This window comes from Lepus europaeus, chromosome 11, assembly GCF_033115175.1.
Source record: "Lepus europaeus isolate LE1 chromosome 11, mLepTim1.pri, whole genome shotgun sequence".
NCBI classification, from domain to species: Eukaryota; Metazoa; Chordata; class Mammalia; order Lagomorpha; family Leporidae; genus Lepus; species Lepus europaeus.
The window spans coordinates 104,180,481-104,206,353 of record NC_084837.1 but is presented as its reverse complement, the minus strand read 5'-3'; the positions used below and the strand labels follow the sequence as shown (position 1 = coordinate 104,206,353).

The 25,873-nt window shown below is 54.3% G+C and overlaps 1 protein-coding gene across 2 annotated transcripts in view; it reads left to right on the top strand.

The window, feature by feature from the left end:
- RHCG (Rh family C glycoprotein) overlaps nucleotides 1–25,873 on the top strand; it is a 52,355-nt gene that overhangs the window by 18,268 nt on the left and 8,214 nt on the right. Inside the window, exons 1-3 of one of the 2 annotated variants that reach the window (XM_062206244.1) lie at nucleotides 12,263–12,449; nucleotides 20,896–21,082; nucleotides 24,253–24,403. In XM_062206244.1, coding sequence (XP_062062228.1) covers nucleotides 12,263–12,449; nucleotides 20,896–21,082; nucleotides 24,253–24,403 — 525 coding nt within the window. Of the gene's footprint in view, nucleotides 1–12,262; nucleotides 12,450–20,895; nucleotides 21,083–24,252; nucleotides 24,404–25,873 lie in introns of those variants that run through there. The other variant, XM_062206245.1, reaches the window with a different exon arrangement.

Sequence of the window (25,873 nt, the reverse complement as noted above, 5' to 3'; positions counted from 1 at the left end):
TAGGGTCCGGCGCCATGGCACAGTGGGTTAACGCCCTGGCCTGAAGCGCCGGCATCCCATATGGGCGCCGGTTTGAGACCTGGCTGCTCCACTTCTGATCCAGCTCTCTGCTATGGCCTGGGAAGGCAGTGGAGGATGGCCCAAGTCCTTAGGCCCCTGCACCCACATGGGCGATCTGGAGGAAGCTCCTGGCTCCTGGCTTTGGATTGGCACAGCTCCAGCCGTTGCGGCCAATTTGGGAGTGAACCATCGGATGGAAGACCTCTCTCTCTCTCTGTCTGCTTCTCCTCTGTCTGTGTAACTCTGACTTTCAAATTAAAAATCTTAAAAAAAAAAAAAATAAAGACCCAAACCAGTGAGAATCTCTAAATTAGACACTGATGACACCTACCAACCAGATTCAAATCTTGTTCCTCAGTTGGATTCTGGTTTGCACAATCCATTTGGCCTGTTACTGTGAAGAGTGGAAGAGGGAACATGGCCTGGAACCCAGGCTGTCCACTTCCCGGATCCTGAGTCACTTTGGGAATCAGCCCCCAGTGAGATGCTGGGGTGTGCATGGGTGCAGGGTGCTGGGCAGGCATCAGCAGGGGGACTGCTAAGGGAGCCAGCCACTGCCCCACTGGAGAAGTCTCCGAGAAGAGCATCCTCTTGCCCACCTTGGCGATCTCCTGTCTTGGCTTGGAAGACTCCGCCTTGCTAACCGGCTGGGCAAAGGCATCTTCCTGCCTCCCTAGGGGCTAGAACCTGGAACCTAACCTCCTAGGCACACGTGGAGACAACCCAGCAACCAGCCACGGGTGATGTCCCTTGGTGATGAGGACTGCAAAGAATAATGACTTAACAGTAATGGCCGAGGCTGGCGCCATGGCTCACTTGGTTAATCCTCCGCCTGTGGTGCCGGCATCCCATATGGGCACCATTTCTAGTCCCGGTTGCTCCTCTTCCAGGCCAGCTCTCTGCTGTGGCCTGGGAGGGCAGTGGAGGATGGCCCAAGTGCTTGGGCCCTGCACCCCATGGGAGACCAGGAGAAGCACCTGGCTCCTGGCTTCGGATCAGTGCAGCGCCAGCCATTGCAGCCATTTGGGGAGTGAACCAATGGAAGGAAAACTTTATCTCTGAAAAAAAAAAGTAATAATAATAATTTAAAAAAACAGTAATGACCACAGTTTAGATGGTGCTTCTTCTATGGCCTAGTTTAAGAATGGCAGTGAGTTACCATTTCACTTTCGCAAGAACTCCATGAGGTCAGTACCAGTACCTTCTCAGTTTGAGAAACAGAGAGGGACTGGTGTTGTGACCCTGCAGGTGACACCAGCATCCCATTTGAGCACAGGTTTGTGTCCTGGCTGCTCCCCCTCTCAATCCAGCTCCTTGCTAATGTGCCTGGGAAAGCAGTGGAAGATGGCCCAAGTGCTTGGGCCCTGGCACCTATATAGGAGACCCAAATGGAGTGTTAGGCTCCTGGCTTTGGCTTGGCCCAGCCCTGGCTGTTGTAGCCATTTGGGAATTGAAGCAGCAGACGGAAGATCATTCTTGTGTTCCTGCTGCCCGTTCTCTCACTGGGCTGGAAAGCAAAGTGGGAAGGCGTTTGTAGGACTGTGCCCTGACTCCTATGGCAGGGTGGGGTGGGGTCCCTTCTGAGAAGGCCTGGAGGGTGGGGACTTTGCTCTGGACTTTCTGTGACCACATATGGGGCCTTTTCTCACTATCCTCATGGCTTGCAACTCCTGGGGGGACAAGCGCCCACGAGGAACCTGGCATCTTGGTTCTCCTCTGCCCAGATGTGGCACCTCTCGTGACCCCTTGGAGTCCCAGTGTCCTTCTCTGTGGGTTAGACTGGCGACAGCACGAATACTGCTGTGAAGATGACGTAGAGCGCTTACACAGAGCCATGTAAGTTTCTTAGATGCACAGTATCTTCCCCATCATCCGTATCACACACCAGCATGAGCTCCCATGGAATGCGCTCAGGACAGATGGAGAGGCTCCAGGCTGCCTGGAGCAGTCCTGTGAGAAGATGGTAGAAACCCCTGAGGATCAGGGGAGGGCAGAGGTCACCAGACAGCACTGGCCTGCAGCCAAGGCCCTGGCAGGACACAAGCCACCTCTTGCATGTCTTGAAAGACAAACAAAAGTGGGGGATACAGACGAGACAAACCAGTGAGGGAGCTGGGGACAGCCCCACCTTAACCATGAACTAGGAAGTAGAGGATGAGAGAGGGGAGAGGAGGGAGCCAAGAGGGAAAGGACAAGCCGGGCTGGGTTCAAGTGGTCCTCCAGCTGTGGATCAGGGCTGGAGCTGGCACCAGCATGGGCCTTTGCAGAGTCTGGTTTTTAAAAGTTTTATTTATTTGTTTGAAAGGCAAAGTGTCAGAAAAAATGAGACACACACAGAGAGAGAGAGAAATCTTCTATCCGCTGGTTCACTCCCCAAATGGCTGCAACAGCCAGGGTGAAGCCAGGAGTCAAGAACTCCATCTGGGTCTCCCAACATGGGAGACAGGGGCCCAAGTGCTTGGGCCATCATCCACTGTCTTCCCAGGCACATTAGCAACAAACTGGACCAGAAGTGGAGCAGCCGGGATTCATATGGGATGCCGGCATTGCAGGTAGTGGCTTAACCTGCTAAGCCACAACACCGGCCCCTCTTTTATTATTTCTAAGACTTTATGTGTAGGTTCAGAATTATGTAATAAAAACCTGTGGATTCACCCAGCCTGAGAAGTAAAGCATTACCCAAATGACTGACACACCCCAGAGCTCCCCCTAGTCTTGCTCCAAGTCACACAGTTCCACACAGGTGACTGTGTGGAGAGCTGCCTATGCTCTCAAGGACCCTACACTATGGTCGCTCCCCAAGCTGCCTCCTGGGAGCCGGGCTGAGTCGGCTCCCAGCAGCCCTCTCCCTCACCCACTGTGGGGGTGGGGATGGGGTCTGGCAGATGGGGAGGGAGGGTCGAGAGGGGCTCCAGAGGCCCTGACTTTGCCCAGGGCCCCCACCTGCCTTGGTGTAGGGACCATTTGCAGGTTCTGGCCCCAGGACTGTCCACTCCGCCTCTCTCTCCTCCACCCTTCCCTCTGTCTCTGCCCTCTTCCTGCCCAGGGTGGGTGGGAGCCTGGTGGGCTGCTTTCTAGATGTGGTAGTCTCAGCTGGCTGCCTCTCCTCCCCTCAGAGCTCACCTTATCTTGAGCCATCACAACCTCCTTCCACAGGGCCCCAGCTCAAGGTCACCAGCATTGCTCACGGCACAAGCCTTGCCTGGAAGTGGGGTGAGGGTAGGGGTGGGAGTTAAAGAACCGGGTCCTTGCCTGGAGTCTTTCACTGTCCACCCCTGGACCGGAGCCAGAGTCAGGCTGGGAGGGGAAAGGACGGCTGGCTTTCAACCGGAACACCAGGGTTTTGTCCCAGGCTCTGAGCCTCACCTGTATAACCTTGGTACCAGCCACTTCCTCTTTCTGGGACTCAGTCTCCCCAACTGGGCACAACCAGACACACTCCAAGATCCTTGTCTTCTAGGAAGGGTGACTAAACCTGTCCTCGGCACCAAAGCATTGCATCTGTGACAGGTGCATATTTATTTATCTATATATATACAATTTTTTCTAAATCCATGCATAGGGGCCGGCGTTGTGGCAGAGCAGGTAAAGCCACTGTCTGTGATGCCAGTGTCCCATATGGATGCTGGTTCAAGTCCCAGCTGCTTCTCTTCCAATCCAGCTCTCTGCTAAGGAGCCTGGGAAAGCAGCTAAAGTGCTTGGGCTCCTGCACCCATGTGGGAGACCCAGAAAGATGCTCCTGGCTACTGGCTTTGGCCTGACCCAGCCCAGGCTGCTGTGGCCATATGGAGAATAAATCAGCAGATAGAAGACCTCTCTCTCTCTCTGACTTCCAAATAAATAAATAAACAAACCTTTAAAAAAAGAAGAAGGAGAAGAAGGTATAGAGTCTAAGCAGATCCCAGGGGCTCTCATACAGTAGTTTGAGAAGCTGATGACTAATGGGAAGGGCAGACGTGTAAGGGAGGGGGAAGGAAACGGCACAACCAACCCGGCCACTGGGTGTGCTTCTCGTGTTCCAGAAGATTCTGCCGTGAACTGGCTGCCAGGCCCGGAGAGACCGTCCCTCACAGCCTGCTGCCCGGCAGGGGGGCCCCACATCCCAGCGCCTCCATGCGGACAGCTATGGGTCAGTGGCTGTTGCCCGGAGGGGAGCGCCTGAAACTGGAATTCTGCTGGGTTCGGCAGGGTGCTCGCCCTCCGATAGGTGGGGCCAGCACAGGTGGGAGCTGTGTTTGCATGTACTCGATCCCAGGTTGGGGCAGAGGCCAGGTGTGGAGCTCCAGAAGACCCCTGGCGAGGCCAGACCCTTGGAGCTGCTGTGTCTTCTGGCTGCTCACCTGGTATGGAGGGTGATGACAGGGTCTCAGGTCTCGTCAGCCACAGGCCATGCAGAGGCCTGGGTGGGCCAGGGTGGCTGTGTGCCCCGTTTGCCCAGACGGGCCTGTGTACACCTGCTGTCCTGGTGTAATGGTTGCTAATGCCCCCTCTCATCCTAGTTTGGGTGGTCGATTTCAAGGGTCACCCTTGGCAAGGCCCATGATTGATCCCAGAGTGCAGAAAGGTGACTTGGGGAGGGCACTGGCCCAGAGGACGGAGGAGGAGTTTCCCGTCCTGCTCTGTTGTTGACAACTGGGGGACTGGGCGTGCGCCCCTATGCTGTCTGGTTGAAGTCGCCTCCATCTGCACCGAGGAGTGGGATCTTGGGAGAGTAAATGAACCTGAGACGCTGTGCCTGGGGGATAAGGACCCAGCTCCTTCTCCGAAGTCTTTGACCCCCCACCTCTGCTGGTTCCTCCTATCTGAGCCACAGCTCTCAGGAGCCCAGGGCTGGGGTCTCATGTCTGTGCCCCGGGGGCTCTGTGCCGCCAGGAACTCGCTGCCTGTCCACCTGCCTTCTCACTGCTTGCTCCTCTCGAGACACACCCCATCTTTGACTGTACTTCCTGGTTGTGTGGCATGTGGGACTGTGATCACCTGTGACTGTCACTCCATCTGTCTCAGGGCCAATGACATCAGTGTTGCAGGATGAGAGAGGATGGACGAAGTGTTTGTCTCACTGCAGGAGCTCCCCACGGTGTTACTGTGCCTCTTACTTCTCCATCTTTTTTATTTACTTATTTTTCTTTACAAATATTTATGAATTTGTTTGAAAGGCAGATTGACTAGGAGAGAAGGGAGAGAGATCTTCCAACCACTGGTTCACTCCCCAGATGCCCACAACAGCCAGGGCTGGCCAGGCTGAAGTCGGGAGCCAGGAACTCCATCCTGGTCTCCCACATGGGTGGCAGGGACCCAAGTACTTGAGCCATCATCAACCACCTTCCCAGGTATGTTACCACAAAGTTGGATTGGAAGTTAAGGCAGGACTCAACCCCAGGCACTCCAATATGAGATGCAGTGCCTTAACCCACTGCGCCACAACACTCGCCCCCTCATTGATTATTTTTAATTGACATATAACATGTATACATATTTATGGCATACAGCATTGGAATTTGATACAATGTGTGATGACAAAATCAGGCTAATTAAGACTTGCATCTCATCAGATTAGGATAATGCTTCCAGAAGATCCTGGAAAATGGAATGAAAAGATCAGGTTAGGAACGGGCGTGTGGTGAACTAGTTAAGATTCCCTGGCCTGTATCAGAGCACCGGGGTTCAAAATTCAGCCTCACTCCTGACTCCTGCTTCCTGCTAATGCTGACCCTTACTGTGCAACAGGCCAAGTAATTAAGCTCTTGCCACTCACGTGGGAGACACGGAAGGAGTTCCAGGCTCCCAGCTTCAGCCCCATCTAAAGACCCTTGCGTGTATTTTGGGGACTGAGCCAGTAGATGGCAGTTCTCTGTCGCTTTGCCTTTCCAATAAATACATTTTTTTAAAAATATATGAACAATTAAACATTTATTTTGATGCAAAAATATTTGAAATTCATGCATAGTTTTTTCCCCTTTTACAAAAAGAAGTCAGAAATTGTTTCAAATTATATTTGAAAGAAAGACAGACACAGACAGATCTCTCATCTACTGATTCACTGCCCAATTGCCTGCAACTGGCCAGGAGTGGGCCAGGCCAAAGTCAGAGGCCTGGAACTCAATCTGGGCCTCCCACATGGGTGGCTGGGGCCCAAGTCCTTGACCAATCACCCGGTGACTCCCTGGACTGCATTGGCAGGATGCTGAAATCAGAGGCAGAGCTGGGACTCAAACCTAGGCACTTCACCATGGAATATGGGCTTCCCAAGAATCATCTTTTTTTTTTTTTTTTTTTTTTGCGGGCAGGAGCGAGCCTGCTAAAGCTTCTCTTGCGGAAGCTCTGGGCCCCCGCGCCCCCATGCCGAGTCATCTTAACCTCCATGCCAAAGCCCCCCCTCCCAGTCTTTTTTCTTCAAGATTTATTTATTTATTTGAAAGGCAGAGAGAGGGAGAGACAGAGACAGAGAAGTCTTCCATCTGCTGGTTCACTCCACAAATGGCTGCAGTGGCCAGAGCTAGGCTGATTCTAAGCCAGGAGCGTCTTCTGGGTCTCTCAGGGGCCCAACCACTTGAGCCATCTTCTACTGCTTTCCTAGGCCATCACCAGAGAGCTGGATTGGAAGTGGAGCAGCCGGGACTCGAACCAGCAGTCATAGGGGTGCCGGCCCCGCAGGTGGCTGCTTTACCAGCTATACCACAGCACCGGCTCCGTTTTTTGTTTTGTTTTGTTTTGTTTTTTTTCATAATATGCAACTTTCCACTACCAACTTTTTGAAGACCCTTCATATTATCATTTCTCTGTGTTGGGAGCTCTCCACTCTGCTCCTCTAGTTATCCTGAAATGTGTTAACCCATTGTAGACAGTAGCTGCTCTGGTTACTTGTTGTTGCCCTGCTGTGCCCAAACCACCAGGACGACTCATGTCCCCATCCTAAAGCTAGTCGCCTGCGGGGCTCAGCCCAGGGCTTCACAGAGCTTGACTGACAGCCAAGTGGGGTGGATTGCAAGTGTGGAGGCCTGTCTGTCCCACCCTCTAACTGCAAAGACCAGGAAACCGCGTGGGTAAAGTAAGTGGACCACTGTAATTCCTTTAAAATGACCACTTAACTTCAATAACCTTCATGTGGTCGAATCAGGGGCTCTACACTAGCGTAGAGAATGTTGACTCTGCCATCTGATGCTTAGCTGGCTCCAGCCTTGACCCCTCTGAACCTGACTTCTCTTTGACAAAGGAATTAAAATTGTGAGGACTGTAGGGGCCGCTATAGAGAAAAGAATCTGTCCTGTGGCAGACCTTAGTAGAAATAAATGCAGACTTCTTGGACTTCTCATTCTTCTTTTAGGATTCTTGCTTTCTTTTTATTTGTATTTTTAAAGACTTATTTATTTGAAAGGCAGAGTTAGAGAGAGGGAGAGGGAGGGGAGGAGGGTGGGGGAAAGAGAGAGAGAGAGAATCTTACATCTGCTGGTTCACTCCTCAAATGGCTGCAACAGCCTGAAGTCAGGAGCCAGGAGCTTCATCCGAGTCTCCCATGTGAATGCGGGGACACAATCACTTGGGCCATCTTCTGCTGTTTTCCCAGGCATGTCAGCAGGGAACTGGATTGGAAGTGGAGCAGCCGGGACTTGAACTGGTGCCCGTATGGGATGCTGGTGTCGCAGGTGGTGGCTTAACCTGCTGTGCCACAATGCCAGCCCCTCTTTTTTATTTTAATTAATTAATTTATTTATTTATTTATTTTTGAGAGAGAGAGAGAAACAGACAGAAACTCTTATCTGCTGGTTGATTCCCCCAAATGCCTGTAAAAGCCAGGGTTGGGCTGGGGCCAAAGCTTGGAACTAGAAATACAATCCAGGTGTTTCACACGGAGGACGTGGTCCCAACCACTGGAGACTCTCCGGGTGTGCATTAACAGGAAGCTGGAAACAGGAGCAGAACTGGGACTTTACCCCAAGCGCTGGAAATGGGATGCAGACATCCCCAGGAGCAGCTTAACTGCAGGCAAAATTCCCGCCCCACCCGATTGCTGAGAATGCCGTTGTCTGTGGGGCAGGGTAAGAAAGCAAGCAAGGGTTTTTATTTCCTAGTTGCCATAGCTGTATAACAAGGGATCCCCAAACGTAGTTCTTAAAGCAGCCATTCTTCGCTCGTGATTTTGTGGGTCACTTCTTGCCGGCTGTCAGGTGTTGGATGGGGCTGTCCCCATCTGAAGGACCAACTGGGCTGGAGGTGCAGGGCAGTTCCCCACACGGCCAGCAGGTGGCGGCAGCTGCAGCTGCGAGCTCCTTCTGGGACTGTCGGCTGACCCGCCCACATGCATCTCTCCAGCATGCGTTTGAGGCAGTCGGATTTCTACTGTGGGGGCTCAGTTCCCCCCACAGCAAGAGCATGGATTGTTATGACCCGGTCTCAGAAGTCACACGCCATCACTTCTGCCATGCTTCGTTCATGGAGCCTGTCCAGATCCAAGAGAAAGGGACGTAGACCTCACTTCTCCTGGCAAGGAATGGCAAGGTTATATTGTTGGCCAGCAGCAAAGGAGGGAGAAACTACTGAGACCATCTTGGAGAGTACCATCTGTCTCTCAGATGCATTTTTAAAATTTATTTTATTTTTTATTTATTTGAAAGGCAGAGTTACAGAGAGGCAGAGGCAGAGAAAGAGAGAGAAGTCTTCCATCTGCGGGTTCACTCCCCAGATGGCCAGAATGGCTGGAGCTGTGCCAATCTGAAGCCAGGAGCCAAGAGCTTCTTCCGGGTTTCCCACTAGGGTACAGGGGCCCAAGGACTTGGGCCATCTTCTACTGCTTTCCCAGGCCATAGTAGGGAAATAGATCGGAAGTTGGGCAGCCAGGATTTGAACTGGCACCCAGATAGGATGCCAGCACCACTATGCCACAGTGAGGGCCCTCCCAGTGCATTTGTAAGTTGGGGCCTTTAGCAGTCAGAATTCCTGCTTAAGCTCTGATTAACTTAGGCAAGGATAACCTATTAGAAGACCTTTAGGGCTCACAGAATTAATGGAAGTTGGACAATGGGCCAGGACCCAGGAGGACTGGGCAGCAGGAACCCCACAAAGAAGAGAGCAAGGGACCGTCAGGTCATGACAGCCTGGGCCACCACTGCTGGAACAAGTGAGACCTCCCAGCACCAGCTTCTTGCGGGACCCCCTGGAAAGCAGGGAGTTGATTGGTTGATTCACATGCTTGTCTTCTGATTGGACCAGTGTGACTAGAGGGAGAAGCCAACAGGACCTCCTATTTTCCTAATGAGAATTGGGGCCTCCTCCCCAGGGACTGTACACAATAGGATTCTCCAGGGAGACAGAGGGTACTTTGGGGCCAGTGCCCTCAGTGCTGAGTGGGAGGGACAGAGCTGAAGAGGAAGCTGGGAGGGAGCAGAAAATTGTCTTAAAGTATTAAAGGACTGCAACTTAGAGGAATTTGACTTGTTGGCCAAGAAATTGGGAGACCTGAGCCTGGATCGAGGTGCAGCTATTTTAGAATAGGTCTCCATCTTGTAACATGGGCCTGACCGGGCCCTGAACCCTAAGCCAAAAGCTCCTAAAAAAAGAAGCCAGGAAGTATCCCATCCAGCTCTCAGCGTGGCCTGGGAAAGCAGTGGAAGATGGTCCAAGTACTTACATGAACGGAAGAAGCTCCTCAGCCCAGCTCTGGCCATTTCAGCCAACTGGGGAGTGAACCAGCAGATGGAAGACCTCTCTCCCTCTTTCTCCACCTCTTTCTCGCTCTATGTAACTCTGACTTTCAAAAAAAAAATCTTAAAAAAAATTTATCCTTGGGGCGGTGCTATGGCAAGTGGGTGGACAAGTCTGCATGTAGAGTGTAGGGCTACACAAGCCACCTTGCAAGCATTTAGTTGAGCATTCAAACCTATGTTGAAAGGGTTGGGCCACAGTAGACACTTGATTCATGGTCACTACCGCTGCTACTGCTCTGGAGGTTCCTGACTGCTTTGTTGGCAAGGGGGTGAGAACACCCTGAGGCCCTGTGCCAGCATGGCAGGGCCACACTTGTGTTGCAAGCCCCCTGCTTGGGTGCTCAGCCTCAGGTGGCTCAGCAACTGGGATTTTATTTGGTAAGGATTGTTTTTAAATCCAGCATTCATGAAGGTACTGGGAGAGCCCATGCACACCTTGCTCGTGGGGTACATGGTTTGCTTGGGAGAATCTTTGGGTGGGGGATTTAGCAATGTGTAAAACCCTTGCCTCCAGGGATTCACAAAAACATGTATGAGGACTGATGTCTGTGGATGTTCATGACAGTGTTATTTATACGCTTGTAATGATGGCATCCCAGATTGGAACATTGGTTCAAGCCCCACCTGCTCTGCTTTCAATCCAGCTCCCTGCTAATGTGCCTGGCAGGCTGTGATAGGTGGCCCAAGTGCGTGGACCCCTGCCACACTCATGGGAGACCTGGATGCAGTTCCTGGCTCCTTGCTTCAGCCTGGCCCAGCCCCAGCTGTTGTGGTCATTTGAAGAGTAAAAGAACAGATGGAAGACTTATCTCTCCCTCTCTCTGTCACTCTGTCAAATAAATAAATTTTTAAAAACAAGCAAACTTGTTGTGGCACACCAGAGGTTGGCTAGATGAAGCATGATATCATCCTATTTAAAATGATGTTGGTAACTTGCACTGAGCCTAGCAGTAAGGATGTCCACATCTCACATCCGAGTGCCAGCTCTCTCCCTAACTCCAGCTTCCTGCCAATGCAGATCCTGGGAAGCAGTGATGTTGGCTCCAGTAAAGGAGTTCTTGCAACTTGTATGGCAGACCTGGGTTATGTTCCTGGCTCCCAGTTTAGGCCCTGGCCTAGCCCAGCCGTTGTAGGCGTTTGGAGAGTGAACCAGTAGATGTGAGCATTTGCTCTCTCTTCCTCAAGAAAGAAAAAGAAACATGGAGGGAGGGAGGGAGGGAGGGAGAGAGAGAGAGAGAGAGAGAGAGAGAGCTGTAGAAGACGAAAACGGGAAGATGAAAAGATATTTAAGAAAATTTATGGCAGTGCTGTGGCCTAGCAGGTTAAGGGGGACACCGGCATCCCATATGGGTGCCGTTTCGTGTTCTGGCTGCTCCACTTCCGATCCAGCTCCCTGATAAACCAGCAGGGGATGGCCCCAAGAACTTGGATCCCTGCACCCTCTAGGGAGACCCAGAAGCAGCTCCTGGCTTTGGCCTGGCCCAGCCCTGGCTGTTGCAGTCAACTGGGGAGTGAACCAGCAGATGGCAGAGCTCTGTCTGTCCCGCCCTTTGTAACGCTGCCTTTCAAATAAATTAATCAATCTTTTAAAAAAAAGAAAAATTATAAAATCAAACCTGACAAAATACAGACCAAGCATAGATTTAAATCTTGTGGCTAAGTCATGTGAAGATCACATGTATTAACCAAAAGACTATTGCTGATCATCAGTGAGTATACTTGTGAAAAATTCACGTACAATTTTTACATGTGTTTTTCTTTCTGAATATCCTTTTTATTTTGGCATAATTTTAGAGTTATAGAAAATTGCAAAAACCCAGCTGACTCTGAGGTTAGCATCTTCCATAAGTCGGCTCCTTTGTCCTGAGAATCACCCTGGCTGTAGCACCATTCACCCAACTGGACTTCCTTTGAATGGCACCTTTAAAATCTCCTCCCGGTCCAAGATCCAGTCCAGCGTACCACCTCCCGCGGAGTTGCCCCCACATCCTGTCCCAGCTTCTCTGGTCTGAGCTAGTTTTTTCCAGAATTCCTTGTTTTTCCGTGGACCCTGTAGGAATTCTGCGATCAGGGAAAGGGGATGATGATGGTGGTGGTGATTAATGCCTGGAATTCCTGCATCCTGATCTCGGTGGTGGTAGGGGTGCGGGTGCCTAGCATCCCCGCGCCCTCCTTACTCGGGTCACCAAAGGGAAAAAGGCCGGATCGCCAAGGGGTCCACAGAGGCTGGGACGCCCCAGCCCCGGCCCCAGCCCGCCGCCCTCCGGGGCTTCGGCCCCTGCCCGCAGCTCCAACGCAGGGAGCTTCGGGAGCCCGGGAGCCCGGCCGCGCCCCGACGGCGGCCGAGCGCGGCCCGCGGGTCCCCTCGCCGGTTGGGGAGCGCGCGGGCGGCGCGGGCTCACTGTTCCGCGGCTCCCAGCGGCCGCCCCGCCTCCTTCCCGGGTTTTATAAGCCGGGCTGGCCTCGGTGGGTGAGAGCCGCCCGCCCGCCGTCCCTGCAGCATGACCTGGAACACCAACCTCCGCTGGCGGCTGCCGCTCCTCTGCCTGGTCCTGGAGGTGGCCATGGTGGTGCTCTTTGGCTTGTTCGTGCGTTACAGCCCCGACGCCGACAACCGCTGGAGCAACGAGAAGAGGAAAGGCAATATCACCAGCGACCTGGAGAACGAATTCTACTATCGCTACCCGAGTAAGTCCCGGCCCTGCATGCCCACCGGAGGCGGGTCCTTGCCGATCGCCACGCGGCTGCACCGCCCGGCCCTCTGCGCCGCAGATCACGCTTGAGAAACGGTCAGATGTGCAGCCTGTTCCCTGGGAAAGGTCGTAGGGAGCGCTAGCCCCGGGGAAGGTGTATGTCTCACAGCTCCCCCAGCCATCCGGGGTCTCCGCACATCTGCAGGAGAGCCCCACCTCCCACTCCACCAGCCAGCCTGCGACTGGGTTCCTGTGTCCAGCTGTGCCCATCCTCTCCAAAGAAGGTGTGGTGGAGAGTGACAGAGATGGCCCCATGGATGGCCAGCCTGGGGGACAAGGAGGCCTGGGCACCCTCTGGTGGCTGGGACTGGAGAGCCGCTCTGAGCGTGGTCTTCGAGGCACAGAACTCCCTTCTATCACAGCTCTGCCATTTCCCAAGGGTGGCCTTGGGCTAGTGGCAATCTCGCTGGGCCTTGGTTTCTTCCTCCAGCCAGTGAGGAGAGTAAGAGGACCAGACTCGCCTCAGTGGGAGGAGGCTGCCATGAGACAGTGCCCGTGGGGCCCCAGTTCAGTGCTGGGCATGCAATCCTCTCTGGCTCTGATGCCTGGGCCTTGGGATGCTGGAAGAACTGGTCCAGGGTCATCACCAGCACCCCAGCCTTGGGACTCCAGGCCAGGACTTTCCATGCCCTGGTGCTTTGATTTTCCACCCTATCTCCCGGCCATCAGTGGCAGTTTTAACTATTGCGGCTGCCGTAGTCAGGGATTGTTAGCATTGGATTGTTAGCTCACCCCCAACAGCCACCTACATCCGCTAGTGTCTCCTCTAGGGCTTCTAACCTGAGCTGCTACCTCCAGACACAGTCTTCTCCTTAGGTGCAAACAAACACCCACACCATTCAGAATGGCAATCTGCTTGACAGAAGATTGGGGTTTCGGGGCTGCAGGCTCAGTGCAAGCAGCCATATTATATATTGCCCCCAAAGCCAAGGCTATCACTGACTACATTAATAGATGTCTGATCCCTGGAAGAAGGGAGGTGATGGAGGAGGTAACTCCACAATCTCTCCTGGGCTCCACTTAGAGCCATGTTGTAAAAAGAGATCTTGACAGCCATGGCCTTGGGATTCAGACTCTCCATCCTGTCCTCGGCGGGGAGCTGAGCAAGCAAGCAGTGAGGCAGGTGCACCTGACACCTGTTCCTCTGCAGCCCACCGGTTCTTTCTCGCCTCTTGGCTTCAGGAAAGCATGAGGAGCAAGGCCGTCCCGGGGATGGGTAGGTCCTCCCAGTGTCCAGGGTGGTGGAGGGCTTATCGGCCCTGTGACAGCAGTGGCAGAATCTCACCAGTAGGGGGTGCTGTCTTCACATCGCCCTCCAACTCGACCACCCTCCTTCCTGCTCCTCCTTCAAGCACTTGTCTCTAGGATGTCCACGTGTGTATTATCCTAAGGAAGGCACTTCAGAGAGAGAAGGGAGATGCTGATGCTAACTTGCCAGGACCCAGGTGTAAGCCACGCCTTTCCCTCCCAGACTTGTTGGGAGCAGAGAGGTGCACCCGGTGGACACCTGGGGCCCAGGGGGGCCAAGTGCTCCTGCAGACGAGATCTGTGATGAACTCCTTAGCAGGTAGAAGATGGGGGCGGGGGGAGGAGCAGGGCAGCTGCAGGGCCCTACTAAGGGGATTGCTGAGAGGTAGGGGTGAGTGGCTCAGGTAGGGTTTTGAGACCCTCACCATTATGGTTGTGAAAGGGGTGGAGGAAGTTGTTAGATGGGAGAACTCCAGCCATCAAGGAGAGCTTCGAGTGTCTCCAGCTACTTCCCCTGTGAATGCTGGGGGGGTCTTGGCCATCAGAGCATGAAGAGAGAAAGAGGAGGGGAGAGGGGAGGAGGGGAGGGAGAGTAGAGAGGAGGGGTGAGGAGGGAAGGGGAGGGGGGAGGAAGAGGAAAGGAGGAGAAAGAAGGGGAGGGGAGAACAGAATGAAGAGAGGGGAGGGGTGAGGAGGGAAGGGGAGGAGAGCGACTAGGAGAGGAGAGGAAGGGTGAGGAGGGGAGATGAGGAGAGGGGAGAAGAGGGGAGGGGATGGGAGAAGAGAGGCCAGGAGAGGAGAGGTGAAGAGAGGAGAGGAGAGCTGAGGAGGGGAGGGGGAGGGAGGGGAGGGAGAAGAAAGAGGAGAAGAGAGGAGAGGGGAGGAGAGGGGAGGAGAGGGGAGGACCTTGGCCTCAGGTCTCCTTGGCCAGGGCAGGAACTGCTGCAGTTGCAGCCCCTCCCGCCAAATGTGCACCCTCTCCTTTGATCATCACTACAGCCAACGAGGGAAGCACTACTATGGCCCCATTCTACAGATGAGGAAACTATGGCCAGAAAGAAGAGCCTTGCAAAGACCACTCAGCTAGGAAACCAGGAGTCGGGGTAGCAGTCCTGCGCATCAGGGCCCCTGCTCCCTGCTCTGGCCTCACCCTTCCCTCTTGCCCTGCCCCACTCTTTTCAGCCCACGAGGTCATAGTGGTTCAGAACTAGAGCACACTGGGCTTTCTGGCCCAGCTGAGGCCCTGGGCCTCAGTTCCTGGGCAGTGAGCTAATGCTGGGCTGTGGGCTGAGGGCAGGCCCCGGCTCTTGGCTCCATGCAGACCTCATTCCTACCCAGGGGGCTAGTGGAGCCAACTGGTTAAATCCAGCTTCCAGAAGAGCCCAGCTCCAGGTGGCTCGGGAGGGCCCCTCTTCAGGCAGCGGGCACAGAGCCAGCTGCGACAGCCTGGCAGTGTCCTGGGAGGCCTGTGGTGCAGGCACCTGATGCTGAACAGAAGTGACCCAGGGCAGTGACTGCACAAAGGTTGGAGTGAGCCGACCGCCTAACCACTCCGAGCCTCAGTGTGCCCATCTGTGAAGTGGGGACATTATTTAAAGCAGACAACAGGCAGCTGAGGGCACTTGACTCATGACATCAAGCGGGACACAGCGAGTGCTGGTGGGGGGCTCCTCGGAGGGCAGTGAGGCTCCATCTCCTGCTAGAGACGTGGCCCAGGACTGTCTCCCTGAGCCCTGGTGTGCACGATTGTAGCATCTCAGTGTCGCGATGCTCTCGCCGGGGCTTTCCTCCTTTCCATTTAATAGTGCAGGAAACCGAGGTGATGCCTGGCGTGGGAAGGGAGGAAGCCAGGTCCTCCCGCCATTCTCTCCACCTGCTTCCCACGGCCCCCTGAGGCACAGCTGCCCGCTCGCCTTCTCCCCCAGCAGATTTTGCAGTGTTGGTGTGGGGAACATGGGGCCTGGAGTCTCAGAGGAACTGGGAGGCTGGGCAGTAGGTCTCCAAGTGGCCCCCAGGGAACAGGGTGCTCCCTGCAGGGCACCACGGGTCCTGTGCTGACGCAGCAGAGGGGAGGGCCCTGCAGTGGCCGTCAATGCCAGATGAACGCTTGGTGCTTGGATTTCAGAGCCTCAGCCAGTCATGGGGGACTTGTGCAGGGAGGAAGTGGGAACCAGACAGAGGGAAGAGGGTGGCCGGAGTTGAGAAGGGGAGAATGCCAAGGGCTGTGCTTGGGCTGTCCCCTGGCCACAGCTCCCTGTACTGGCGGCCACTGTGCCAGCCCTGCCCCCATCTGAGCCCTCCCCATGGAGGAAGCAGCCTCTGGCTGGGGAGAGGGGCTGGGGGATAACTAATATGACTGAGCAGTTGCCCAAGAGCTAGATCTAGGCTCTGGGTCCTCATTAAGTGAGTGCCACAGGCCTCTGGGGTGGGCACTGTCTGACCACTGCTACAGCCCTCTCTGCCCAGGAGGAAGCTGTGGGGGGGACAGTTGTAGCGTTTGCATCCTCACGTCGCCGCTCTTAACTCACTGTAGGGAGCACCCAAGGCTGTGAAGCAGAAATCAGTCAACAGATAGACAGGAGACAGAGGAAGAAAAAGGCAGCCTCCAGACTGCGGGTCCCTTCTCCCTCCACCAGCTGTGGATCTCTCGGGCCTCTTCAGCTCTGCCCCTGCCCCCGGGGCCCCCGCTGGGCTGCCAGCAGCTGAGTGACAATCCCCTCTTTGAGAAGTCCCGCCTTCCCAGGGCAGGTCCCTCCCACCTGCCCGCCATTGCCTTCGCTGTCCTGCCTGCAGGCTTCAAGGCTGGGCCCATTCTCTCCCTGTGTCTCTCCCTCTCTTCCTTCCCACCTTCCAACTTCCAGCTCCGAGTTTTGCAACCTCTGACCCCCACAGCCAGGCTGTCCTCTCTATTGCACCCCCACCGCCATGGTCATCTCAATGTCACAGGAGCCAGGACCGGATGCACCCAGCAGCCTCGTCCCTCCCTGGACCCTGGTTCTGCCAGCAGCCCTGCTGCCCTGCCCCCCCTCCCCTGAAGGGGTCGCTCCTCCCTCTCCTTGCGATAACCGGGTTTCACTTACAGCGGCTGCGTTTGCCCACCACAGCGGGGACGTGGTAAACCACGAGACGCTGTAATAAGGGGGGGTCAGCTGCCCACGCTGAGACACCTGAGCCGAGATGCATGCGTTTGTATAAATGCTGCACAGAAAGTGGAAGCCTGGAGGGGAGATGGAGGGGGAGATGGGGCTGCATGGGCATCGCTCCCTGCTACCTCTGCCCGGCTGCAGTGGGCACAGCCCTGTGGGGAGGAGGGGTGGATGAAGGGGAGCTGTTGCAGGCCCACCTGCCTGTACAGCCCCACCTGGGGCTCCAGATTGCCATGCAGCTGGTATGCCTGGGTGCTGCTAAGACATTCATTCATTCATTCTTGGATTTTTTTTTTTTTTTTTTTTGAGAGTCTGCCTTGGTCCCCTGTAGGATCACCACGGTGATCAATACAGAAACGGTTCTGTCTTCTTGGAGTTGTATGGCCTAATGAGCTAGATAAACAAATAAACACCTAAGTTGAAACTGTAGTGAGGCTGGCATGTGTAAAAGCCTCCTTGACACTGGGCAGTGGGGAGGCCTCTCTAAGGCCTCTCTTCCATAGGAAGAGGAGTTCATTGGCCATTCTTTGGGGACAGTACCCCAGGTGGAGGGAATGCTGCAGGCAGAGATCCTGGAGTGGCAGTGAGGAGCAGGAGGGAGGCTGGTACAGCTGGGTAGAGGGGGGTGGGGTGGAAGGGGGGGCAGGTGCTGAGGGCAGCCTAGAACTGGCCTCATCTCTGAGTGGCTGTGAGAACTGGGTATGAGCCAGGCAGGAACCAGGATCCAGAAACTCCATCCAGGCTCCCTCATGGGTGCTGGGGCCCACGCGCTAGGGCCATCTTTCACTGCCTTCCCAGGCTCATGAGCAGGGAGCTGGATTGGAAATGGAGCCGAGGGACTGACAGGTGACTGCTTACCCTGCTGTGCTGCAGCCCCAGCCCCTGCAAACAAATTTTTGAAATCTGTGAATGGGACAGGTCTTCAACAAGTTCAAACACTGCATAGATTTCAAAAACTTTTGCACCCAAATAAACTTTATCTTTTAATTTCATTTTCCTTGAATGTTGCAAAAGACACCAAAAATACACGCACTTTTGCCCTCCTGAGCTTTGAGGGCCTGTTATGTACATCAGAGCCTTCTACCCTTAAATGCTGATCTATTCCTAAAAACAGGGGCATTCTCTCTCTCTCTCTCTCTCTCTCTCTCTCTCTCTCTCTCTCTTTTTTGACAGGCAGAGTTAGACAGTGGGAGAGAGAGACAGAGAGAAAGGTCTTCCTTCTATTGGTTCACCCCCATAATGGCCGCTACGGCCAACGGGCCGCGCCGATCTGAAGCCAGGAGCCAGGTGCTTCCTCCTGGTCTCCCATGCAGATGCAGGGCCCAAGCACTTGGGCCATCCTCTACTGCCCTCCCGGGCCACATCAGAGAGCTGGCCTGGAAGAGGGGCAACCGGGAAAGAATCTGGCACCCTAACCGGGACTAGAACCCAGGATGCTGGCACTGCAGTCGGAGGATTAGCCTACTGAGCTGCAGCACCGGCTGCATTCTCTCTCTTAATCACAGTAATCAATGTCATAGATTTACAGGAATACAACACCTTCACCTGTTGTTTATATCCAGTTTTCCCAGTCGATCCAATACTGAAGGGCACCCCACCCACCAGGGGGAGTAGAATTGTTTGGTTTAGTTGGCATGTCTTAGTCTGGAACATTTCAAGGGTCTTTGTCTTTTACAACCTTGATGTTTTCCAAGAATGCAGCCTCACACCTTTTCCATGTGTGTTTGTCTGATGCCTTGTTTCTTTTTTCTTTTTTTTTTTAAAGATTTATTTATTTATTTGAAAGGCAAAGTTACAGAGAGACAGAGAGAGAGAGAGAGAGAGGCCTTCCATCTGCTGGTTCACTCCCCAGATGGCTGCAATAGCCCTGGAGCTGTGCTGATGCAAATGTGGGAGCCAGGAGCTTCTTCCAGGGGCCCGAGCACTTGGGGCATCTTCCACTGCCTTTCCAGGCCATAGCAGAGAGCTGGATCAGAAGTGGAGCAGCCAGGACTCGAACCGGTGCCCAAGTGGGATGCTGGAACTGCAGGCGGCGGTTTTGGCTGCTGTACCACAGTGCCAGCTCCATGCCTGGTGTTTTCTCGTGATGAGATTGAGTTATGCAATCCCAATGGGAATACAACATAGGCAATATGCAGCGATGTGTCCGTTTTAGGGTTTGACATCTGGGGGCACACAGAGTCTCTGAGCCCCTCCTTTGTCATGTAAATTCGCATCACCCAGTCAAGATGTTGCCCGATTTGTCTACTGTACAATTACAGGGGTTTCCTACCTCTCACAACTAGCAAGCCGTCTACAGGGAGACTCCTTAAGACAGTGCAGATGTTTGCTCCTCGTCAAAATGCCCCTCCCGCAGCAGCTGCTGATGGCATCTGCACTGTGAAGCAGCTGGTTCTCCAGCTCCAGCGCTCAGCCCTCTGTAAGCAAGAGGCCTCCCTCTCCCCATTTATTCCCTGGCCTACTTATTGTCAGTGTGGACTTCCAAAGCCCTATTTCCTAATGGTCTTAATTCATCCCATGAGGATCTTTCAAAAAGTTAATGGAAAATGGAATTAAAATGTTACATTTATTTTGGTGCAAGACAATTTTGAAACCCATGCATGAATGCTCATCAAAACGCTGAGAAAAATGTGTCTTATTTTTAAAACCATGGATTTCAAAATTGTTCTGTACCAAATTGAACGTATCTTCTAATCCCATGTTCCGCACACTTCGTGAAGCTTTTTCATTGCACGTAAGGATCTTGGTGTTCGAGTCGTTCCAGCTTCGGCCAGGGAGAGGCGTGCAGGCTGGCCCTTGCCCCATGACACCTGCAGTAACTCTACCCACAGCTCTTTGCCTTCTGCTGTTCTCTTGGATTCTGGGACCATGCAGTGTTAGCGCTGGGAGGACAGCTGAGCTCACTGCAAACTATCCCTTTTAGTTTCAGCATGGAGAGGGGAGGTGGCTTGCCAAGGCTGCAACATCAGACGTTGGGTCCGAACTCAGAATCAGGCCATGCCTGATTGGCAATAAATAATGACACCTGGGGACTGGCACTGTGGTGCAGTGGGTAAAGCCACTGCCTATAGTGCCGGCATCCCATATGGACACTGGTTCGAGTCCCGGCTGCTCCACTTCCAGTCCAGCTCTCTGCTATGGCCTGGGAAAGCAGCAGCAGATGGCCCAAGTCCTTGGGCTCCTGCACCTGCATGGGAGACCCAGAAGAAGCTCCTGGCTCCTGGCTTCAGATTGGCACAGCTCTGGTTGTTGCAGCCATTTGGGGAGTGAACCAGAGGGTGGAAGCCCTCTCTCTCTCTCTCTCTCTCTCTCTCTCTCTCTCTCTCTCTCTCTGCCCCTCTGTAACTCTGCCTTTCAAATAAAATAAATAAGTAAATAAATAGGTAAATATTTAAGAAGAGAGTGCTTTGGAAAGAACACTGGCACCTGCGCATTTTGAGCAGCTGTTCTGGGGCTCACCCAGAGTGCTGGGTCCAAGTACTTCCCCAGAGTCGTCTCCCAGGACAGAGGGCAGCTGTCTCAGTGACAGGGGAAGTGTGTTTGGGGGATGTGGGGTGCTCGACCTGAGGCCCTGCCTGGCCAGAGGAGCACTGGGCGTCCACAGCAAATGAGGGACGTGGTGGAGGGGGTAAGAAAGTCCCGGCCCCAGCCCTAAGCCCTGGGTGTAACCCGGGGTCTGGCCCCAGATTCAGATACTCAGCCGCCCATGCCCACCCTAGGCCGGCAGAGCCCTCCGGGGAGGAGCTGTCGGCCAAGGATGGCCCTGGAGCTTCTCTCGGCGCTGGGAACTCGTGCCCTCCCAGGTCCTGGCGGCGTTTGTGACACGGGCTGTGTGTATGTGTGTGGAGTGCCCGAAGGCGGGTGGAGCAAGGAGATGGCTGGGGGGCCTGGTTCGGCCCGGCCGGCATCGGGGAGACCAGGCGGCGCCCTGGGCCACGGCCGGCCTTCGCCAGGCCGCCGAGCCCCGCCGCTGCGCTCTCCCCGCAGGCTTCCAGGACGTGCACGTGATGGTCTTCTTGGGCTTCGGCTTCCTCATGACCTTCCTGCAGCGCTACGGCTACTGCGCCCTCGGCTTCAACTTCCTGCTGGCGGCCTTGGGCGTGCAGTGGGCGCTGCTCATGCAAGGCTGGTTCCAGTACACAAAGAATCGCCGCATCCTCCTGGGCATCAAGAAGTGAGAGCGGGACCCCGGCGGGACCGAAGGGGCGGGGCCGGGCGCGGAAGGCTCGAAGGGCGGTCTCGGGGGCGGGGCTTGGAGCCCGGGGGCGGGGCGAGGCCATGGGGCAGGGCGGACACATTCTGCCTCCCTCGTCCCCCTCCCCCCTCCCCTCCCCCTTCCCTCTCCCTCTTCCTCCCTGATACGTCAAAATCGCCCAGCCCTCGAACCCTGAGAGCCAGAAGCCGGTGGGACACAGGTGGGAGCCAGGAGATCTCTGTGAGGAGGGAGCATTGAATGGGGATTGCAGCCCAATGGCGCCCCTCCCCACCCAGCTCGGCTGTCCCCAGGACACAGGCCTTGGAGAGACCCATGAGACAGCTGGGGGTGACAAGGGTTGGGAGACCCCTCCCCTGCCTCAGCCTCCGAGACTGGGGGCACTCTGTCCTCGTTTCTTCTGACTTCCATTCTTCTAGGACTTTTTTCTTTGGTAACTTAGGTTCTGATGAATAGCACCTGCTTCTCCCATGGGGTAGCTCAGATCTCTGCTGCGTTCCGGGGGGGGGGGGGGGGGGACTCCTCCCAACCTCAACACACACACACACACACACTATCAGATATAAAATTAATTCACCTGAAACCAAGTCACCCAAAACCAACAGCACAGCAGCCAGCTTCCTGAATGACTCTTTTAACGAACTATTTCATGGCGACTTAGGAAACCTCAGATGTCCCCATGGTAGCCAAGTTTTACTTTGTAGGGGATTCTTTGTCTAACCCTAACCCTAATCCCTAACCCTAACCTAACCCCTAACCCTAACCCCAACCCCTAACCCTAATGTTTGATCTGAGTCCCAGGTCAAGTCCAGTTGAGCTGGCCTTCTATTCCTGCTGACATGCAATGCTTTTGGCAAGTGGGGAAAAATGGTTTTAATTTGAGGAAATCATCACTGATGTGTGAAAACGGACACTCACGGTCCTCTCTCAAGCTTAAATCCACAGAAGAGGCTTAGAAGTCAACTGGTCTAAAACCACATTTCAAGGGCCAATCCCTGCTTGTCACCTACAGCTCACCAACCAGGTATCCCAGGCCACGTGTCTGAAACCAAAAACCCACGCTCAGTCTTTGCAGAAGACACATCTGCCCAAAGCAGCTAATGACTCCATCAGTCAGATGGAATGGAAAGGACAGCTGACCAGATGGAATATGTGTCGGAACCAATACCTCAGCCTTTTTGTATATAAAATCCGTGATGTGCTCATCGCCCTGAAACACAAGATACACAAGAAATTCTCATTCCCAAAGCCATAGACCCAAAGTTTGAAATGCCTGAGCATATTTAAGCAGCCACCACAGCAAAGTAGCTATGGCTAAATGAGAAAAAAAAAAAAACTACAAAATCTGCAAAGGGAATTATGTCAAATGTTTTGTTAACAAATTATTGGTGAACCAGGTGGTCAAGAACTTGACCACTTGATAAATTGGGTTTTGGCAAACTGGCTTTTGGAGACTTGATTGTCTCCAGATCTGACCTTGTGAACTCAGACATAGACCCTCATCCTTCTTTTTCCTCCACCTCTTTTTTTTTTTTAAGATTTATTTATTTATTTGAAAGGCAGAGCAACACAGAGAGAGACAGAGACAGAGAAAGACAGAGATCTTCCATCTGCTGGTTCACTTCCCAAATGCTCCCAACAGCCAGGTCCAGGCCGTGTGGAAGTCAGGAACTAGGAATTCCATCTTCGTGTCCCATGTGGGTAGCAGGGGCCCAATCACCCGGTCCATCTTCTGCCTTTACAGGCCCAGTTAGCAGTAAGCTGGATCAGAAACAGAGCAGCTGGAACTCCAACTGGCACTCCAATATGGGACGCTGGCATCACCAGTGGCAGCTTAACCGGCTGCGCCACAATGCGTGCCCCTCATCCAGTCCTCTCTCCTGTCCCTGTTGAGCACTGCACGTCCTAGCAGCCACTCTAGGGCAGTGCCCTTCTGCAGGTCTTGCCCAGGCCTCCTTGGGCCCTCCTGGGACATGGCACCCAGTTCTTCCTCTCCCAGATGCTGATGGCCCAAGGAGTGGGCTCCCGGTTCTTGCTCCTTCCTGGTGGCCACTCCCATCACATGCAGTTATGGGACTTTGAGCAAACACGTGGCCCCTCCAGGCCTCCATCTCCATCTCTGTGTGGTTAACGCTGGTGCCTGTCCTGTTCGGTCTGGGCATTGTGGTACTGAGCAGACCTCCCATTGCCTGGCATTTAGTGTCCACTATCATTCGCTCAGCTTGGCCCTGGGGTCACAGTGGGGATAAAGTCCACGCTGAAGTGGACATTCTAGTGGATGTCCTCTGCCTGGGGGAGACTCCATCCCCATTGCACAAACTGGCCCTACAATTAGTGCTCTTCTTACTCACCCTTGATCCACACACACACACACACACACAGCCTGAGCGTGGGAGGCTTCTCCCCTAAATGTGGCAGCCTTGAGGAAGCAGCCCCTGTCCCTATACCCACCCTACTAACAACTCGCTGAAGCCGTACTCCTGGTCTCCCTTGGAATCCAGGTAATGTAGGCACCTGCTTCTGTCACTCAGCACTCACCCCGCCCCCTGCCTGTGTCAGCCTCCGGCTGGGCCTTCAGGGTCCAGACTCTTGGAGTCTGCCCTTTTGCCTTCAGCCTCTCTGTGAGCCTCCTCCTTCCACCCAGGCCCACCCAGCGCCCTGGTTCCTCTCTCTCCCCAGACACAGGTCTTCACTCACAGGTGAGGTAGAGGGAAGGTCCCAATAGCTCACACGCAAGCAAGGTCCTGGGCAGAGAAAGAGAGAGGTGTGCATAGAGTGAGCACCAAGGGTCTAGAGGCAGGAACCACAGATGGGGGAATGATGGAAAGCTTCGTGAAACCAGAGGCTCTGAGAGAAAGTTCTGGAAGGATGGGTAGAAGATACAGACGTCCGACTCTGGAGCATGTTCAGCAACAGCAGCTGCCCACATGGTGCCTTGAGCACATGCTGTCTGCCAGGGTTGGGGGTACAAAGGCAGGTGTAGCCCTTGCTGTGTGCCCATTGTCACAGATGAGGAAGCCGAGGCTCAGAAAGCTGGAGCCACAAGCCCGAATCCGTAGGTGACCCAGGCCCAGATTCGAGCACAGCGCTTGGAGCGTCATGTGTTGCTGTTGCCCTGGCCCCTCCCACAGCCTCATCGACGCCGACTGCTGCGTGGCCTCTGTCTGCGTGGCCTTCGGGGCAGTTCTCGGCAAAGTCAGCCCCGTCCAGATGCTCCTCATGACCTTCTTCCAAGTGGCTCTCTTCTCCGCCAACGAGTTCCTCCTCCTGCACGTGCTAGAGGTGAGCAGGGCTCAGCATGGGGACCTGTGGGGGACACCACGGGAGCAGAGAGATCCGGGGAGATGCGGTAACCTGGCACTGAACCTCCGGAGTCTCGCTCTTCTCATCTGTAGAGTGGGAATAATGACACCTGCCATGCAGGTGTGATAATTCACCCAGAATACCAGCCCAGTGCTTGGGCAGAGTGAGATTCCTGGAATATTGGTCTTTCCCTCCTTTCTCTTCCCACACTGCAAATGTCCAAGAGGAGGAGGTGAAGAAATGGGTGTGGCACCAGAAAAGCAGCCCCCAGCTCAAAGACACCGTGGAGATTTATTTGAAAAAAATATTTATTTTAAAGATTTATTTATTTTATTTGAAAGGCAGAGTTACGGAGATGCAGAGGCAAAGAGAGAAAGAGAGAGGGAGTCTTCCATCTACTGGTTCACTCCCCAAATGGCTATAATGGCCGGAGCTGAGCCGATCTGAAGCCGGAGCCAAGAGTTTCCTCTGGGTCTCCCACACCAGTGTAGAGGCCCTAGGACTTGGGCCATTTTCTACTGCTTTCCTAGGCCATAACAGAGAGCTGGATCAGAAGCAGAGCAGCTGAGACTTGAACCAGTGCCCATATAGAATGCAGCGTCATAGGCAGTGGCTTAACCTGCTGCGCCACAGCGCCAGCCCCCACTGCGGAGATTTCTGAGCTAGAATCAGAGGTTTAAGGGAACCCTTATTCATTAAGGGGCCAATGACTTGACCATGCAATACACATGACGCCCCTAGACTCTGTGCCAAGAAACCCAGTGTTTGGAGGGGGCCAATCTATGAGGAAGGCTCCCAGAGGAGAGTGGCCCGGGTGGCCGGGACAGCTGCCCAGGTTGTGCCATTTGCAAGAAATGCTGTCCCAGGTAGGGTGGGCTTGGCTAGTTCATTGGCTCAGGTAAGATGCACCTTGCACCTCTGATTCTAGCTCCTGGTGCCTTGGGACTGGGGGTGTCATTCAGGGGTCCCTACCCATTTCTAAGCTGACTCTGCTTAGAACCAGCGCAGCTCAGAAGGGGTTTAGAGCACCCTAAATTCAATCATGCCTTGTGTCATTGCCTCAGCTACCTTCTCTCTTGCTCCTGACTCCTGTCCCTGCCTTGGCCCTTGCCCCGCCCACCTGCTCAGGCCTCCGCCCTCCAGCCGAGTTATTGGAAGGTGGCCTTTCCCTGGTTAGGACCTGTCGGCAGTCCTAAGAGTTTCACTTAGAATAGACGCCACACTTGTCACGATCCCTTCCTCCCCACCAGGTCGTAGCCCCTGCCTGCCTCTCCCTATCTGCCTGCTGCTCAGACACAAAGGTGTGGGCCCATCTCAGAGCCTTTCGGCTCCCTCCGCCCTGAGGCTCCGCCAGGGCCCCCTGCCTTGGTGCTCCCACTCCTGGCCCCCAGCCACCATCTCTCTCGTGGCCTGGGTTTAACTTCTTCATGGCGCTTTTCCGTGGGTGAC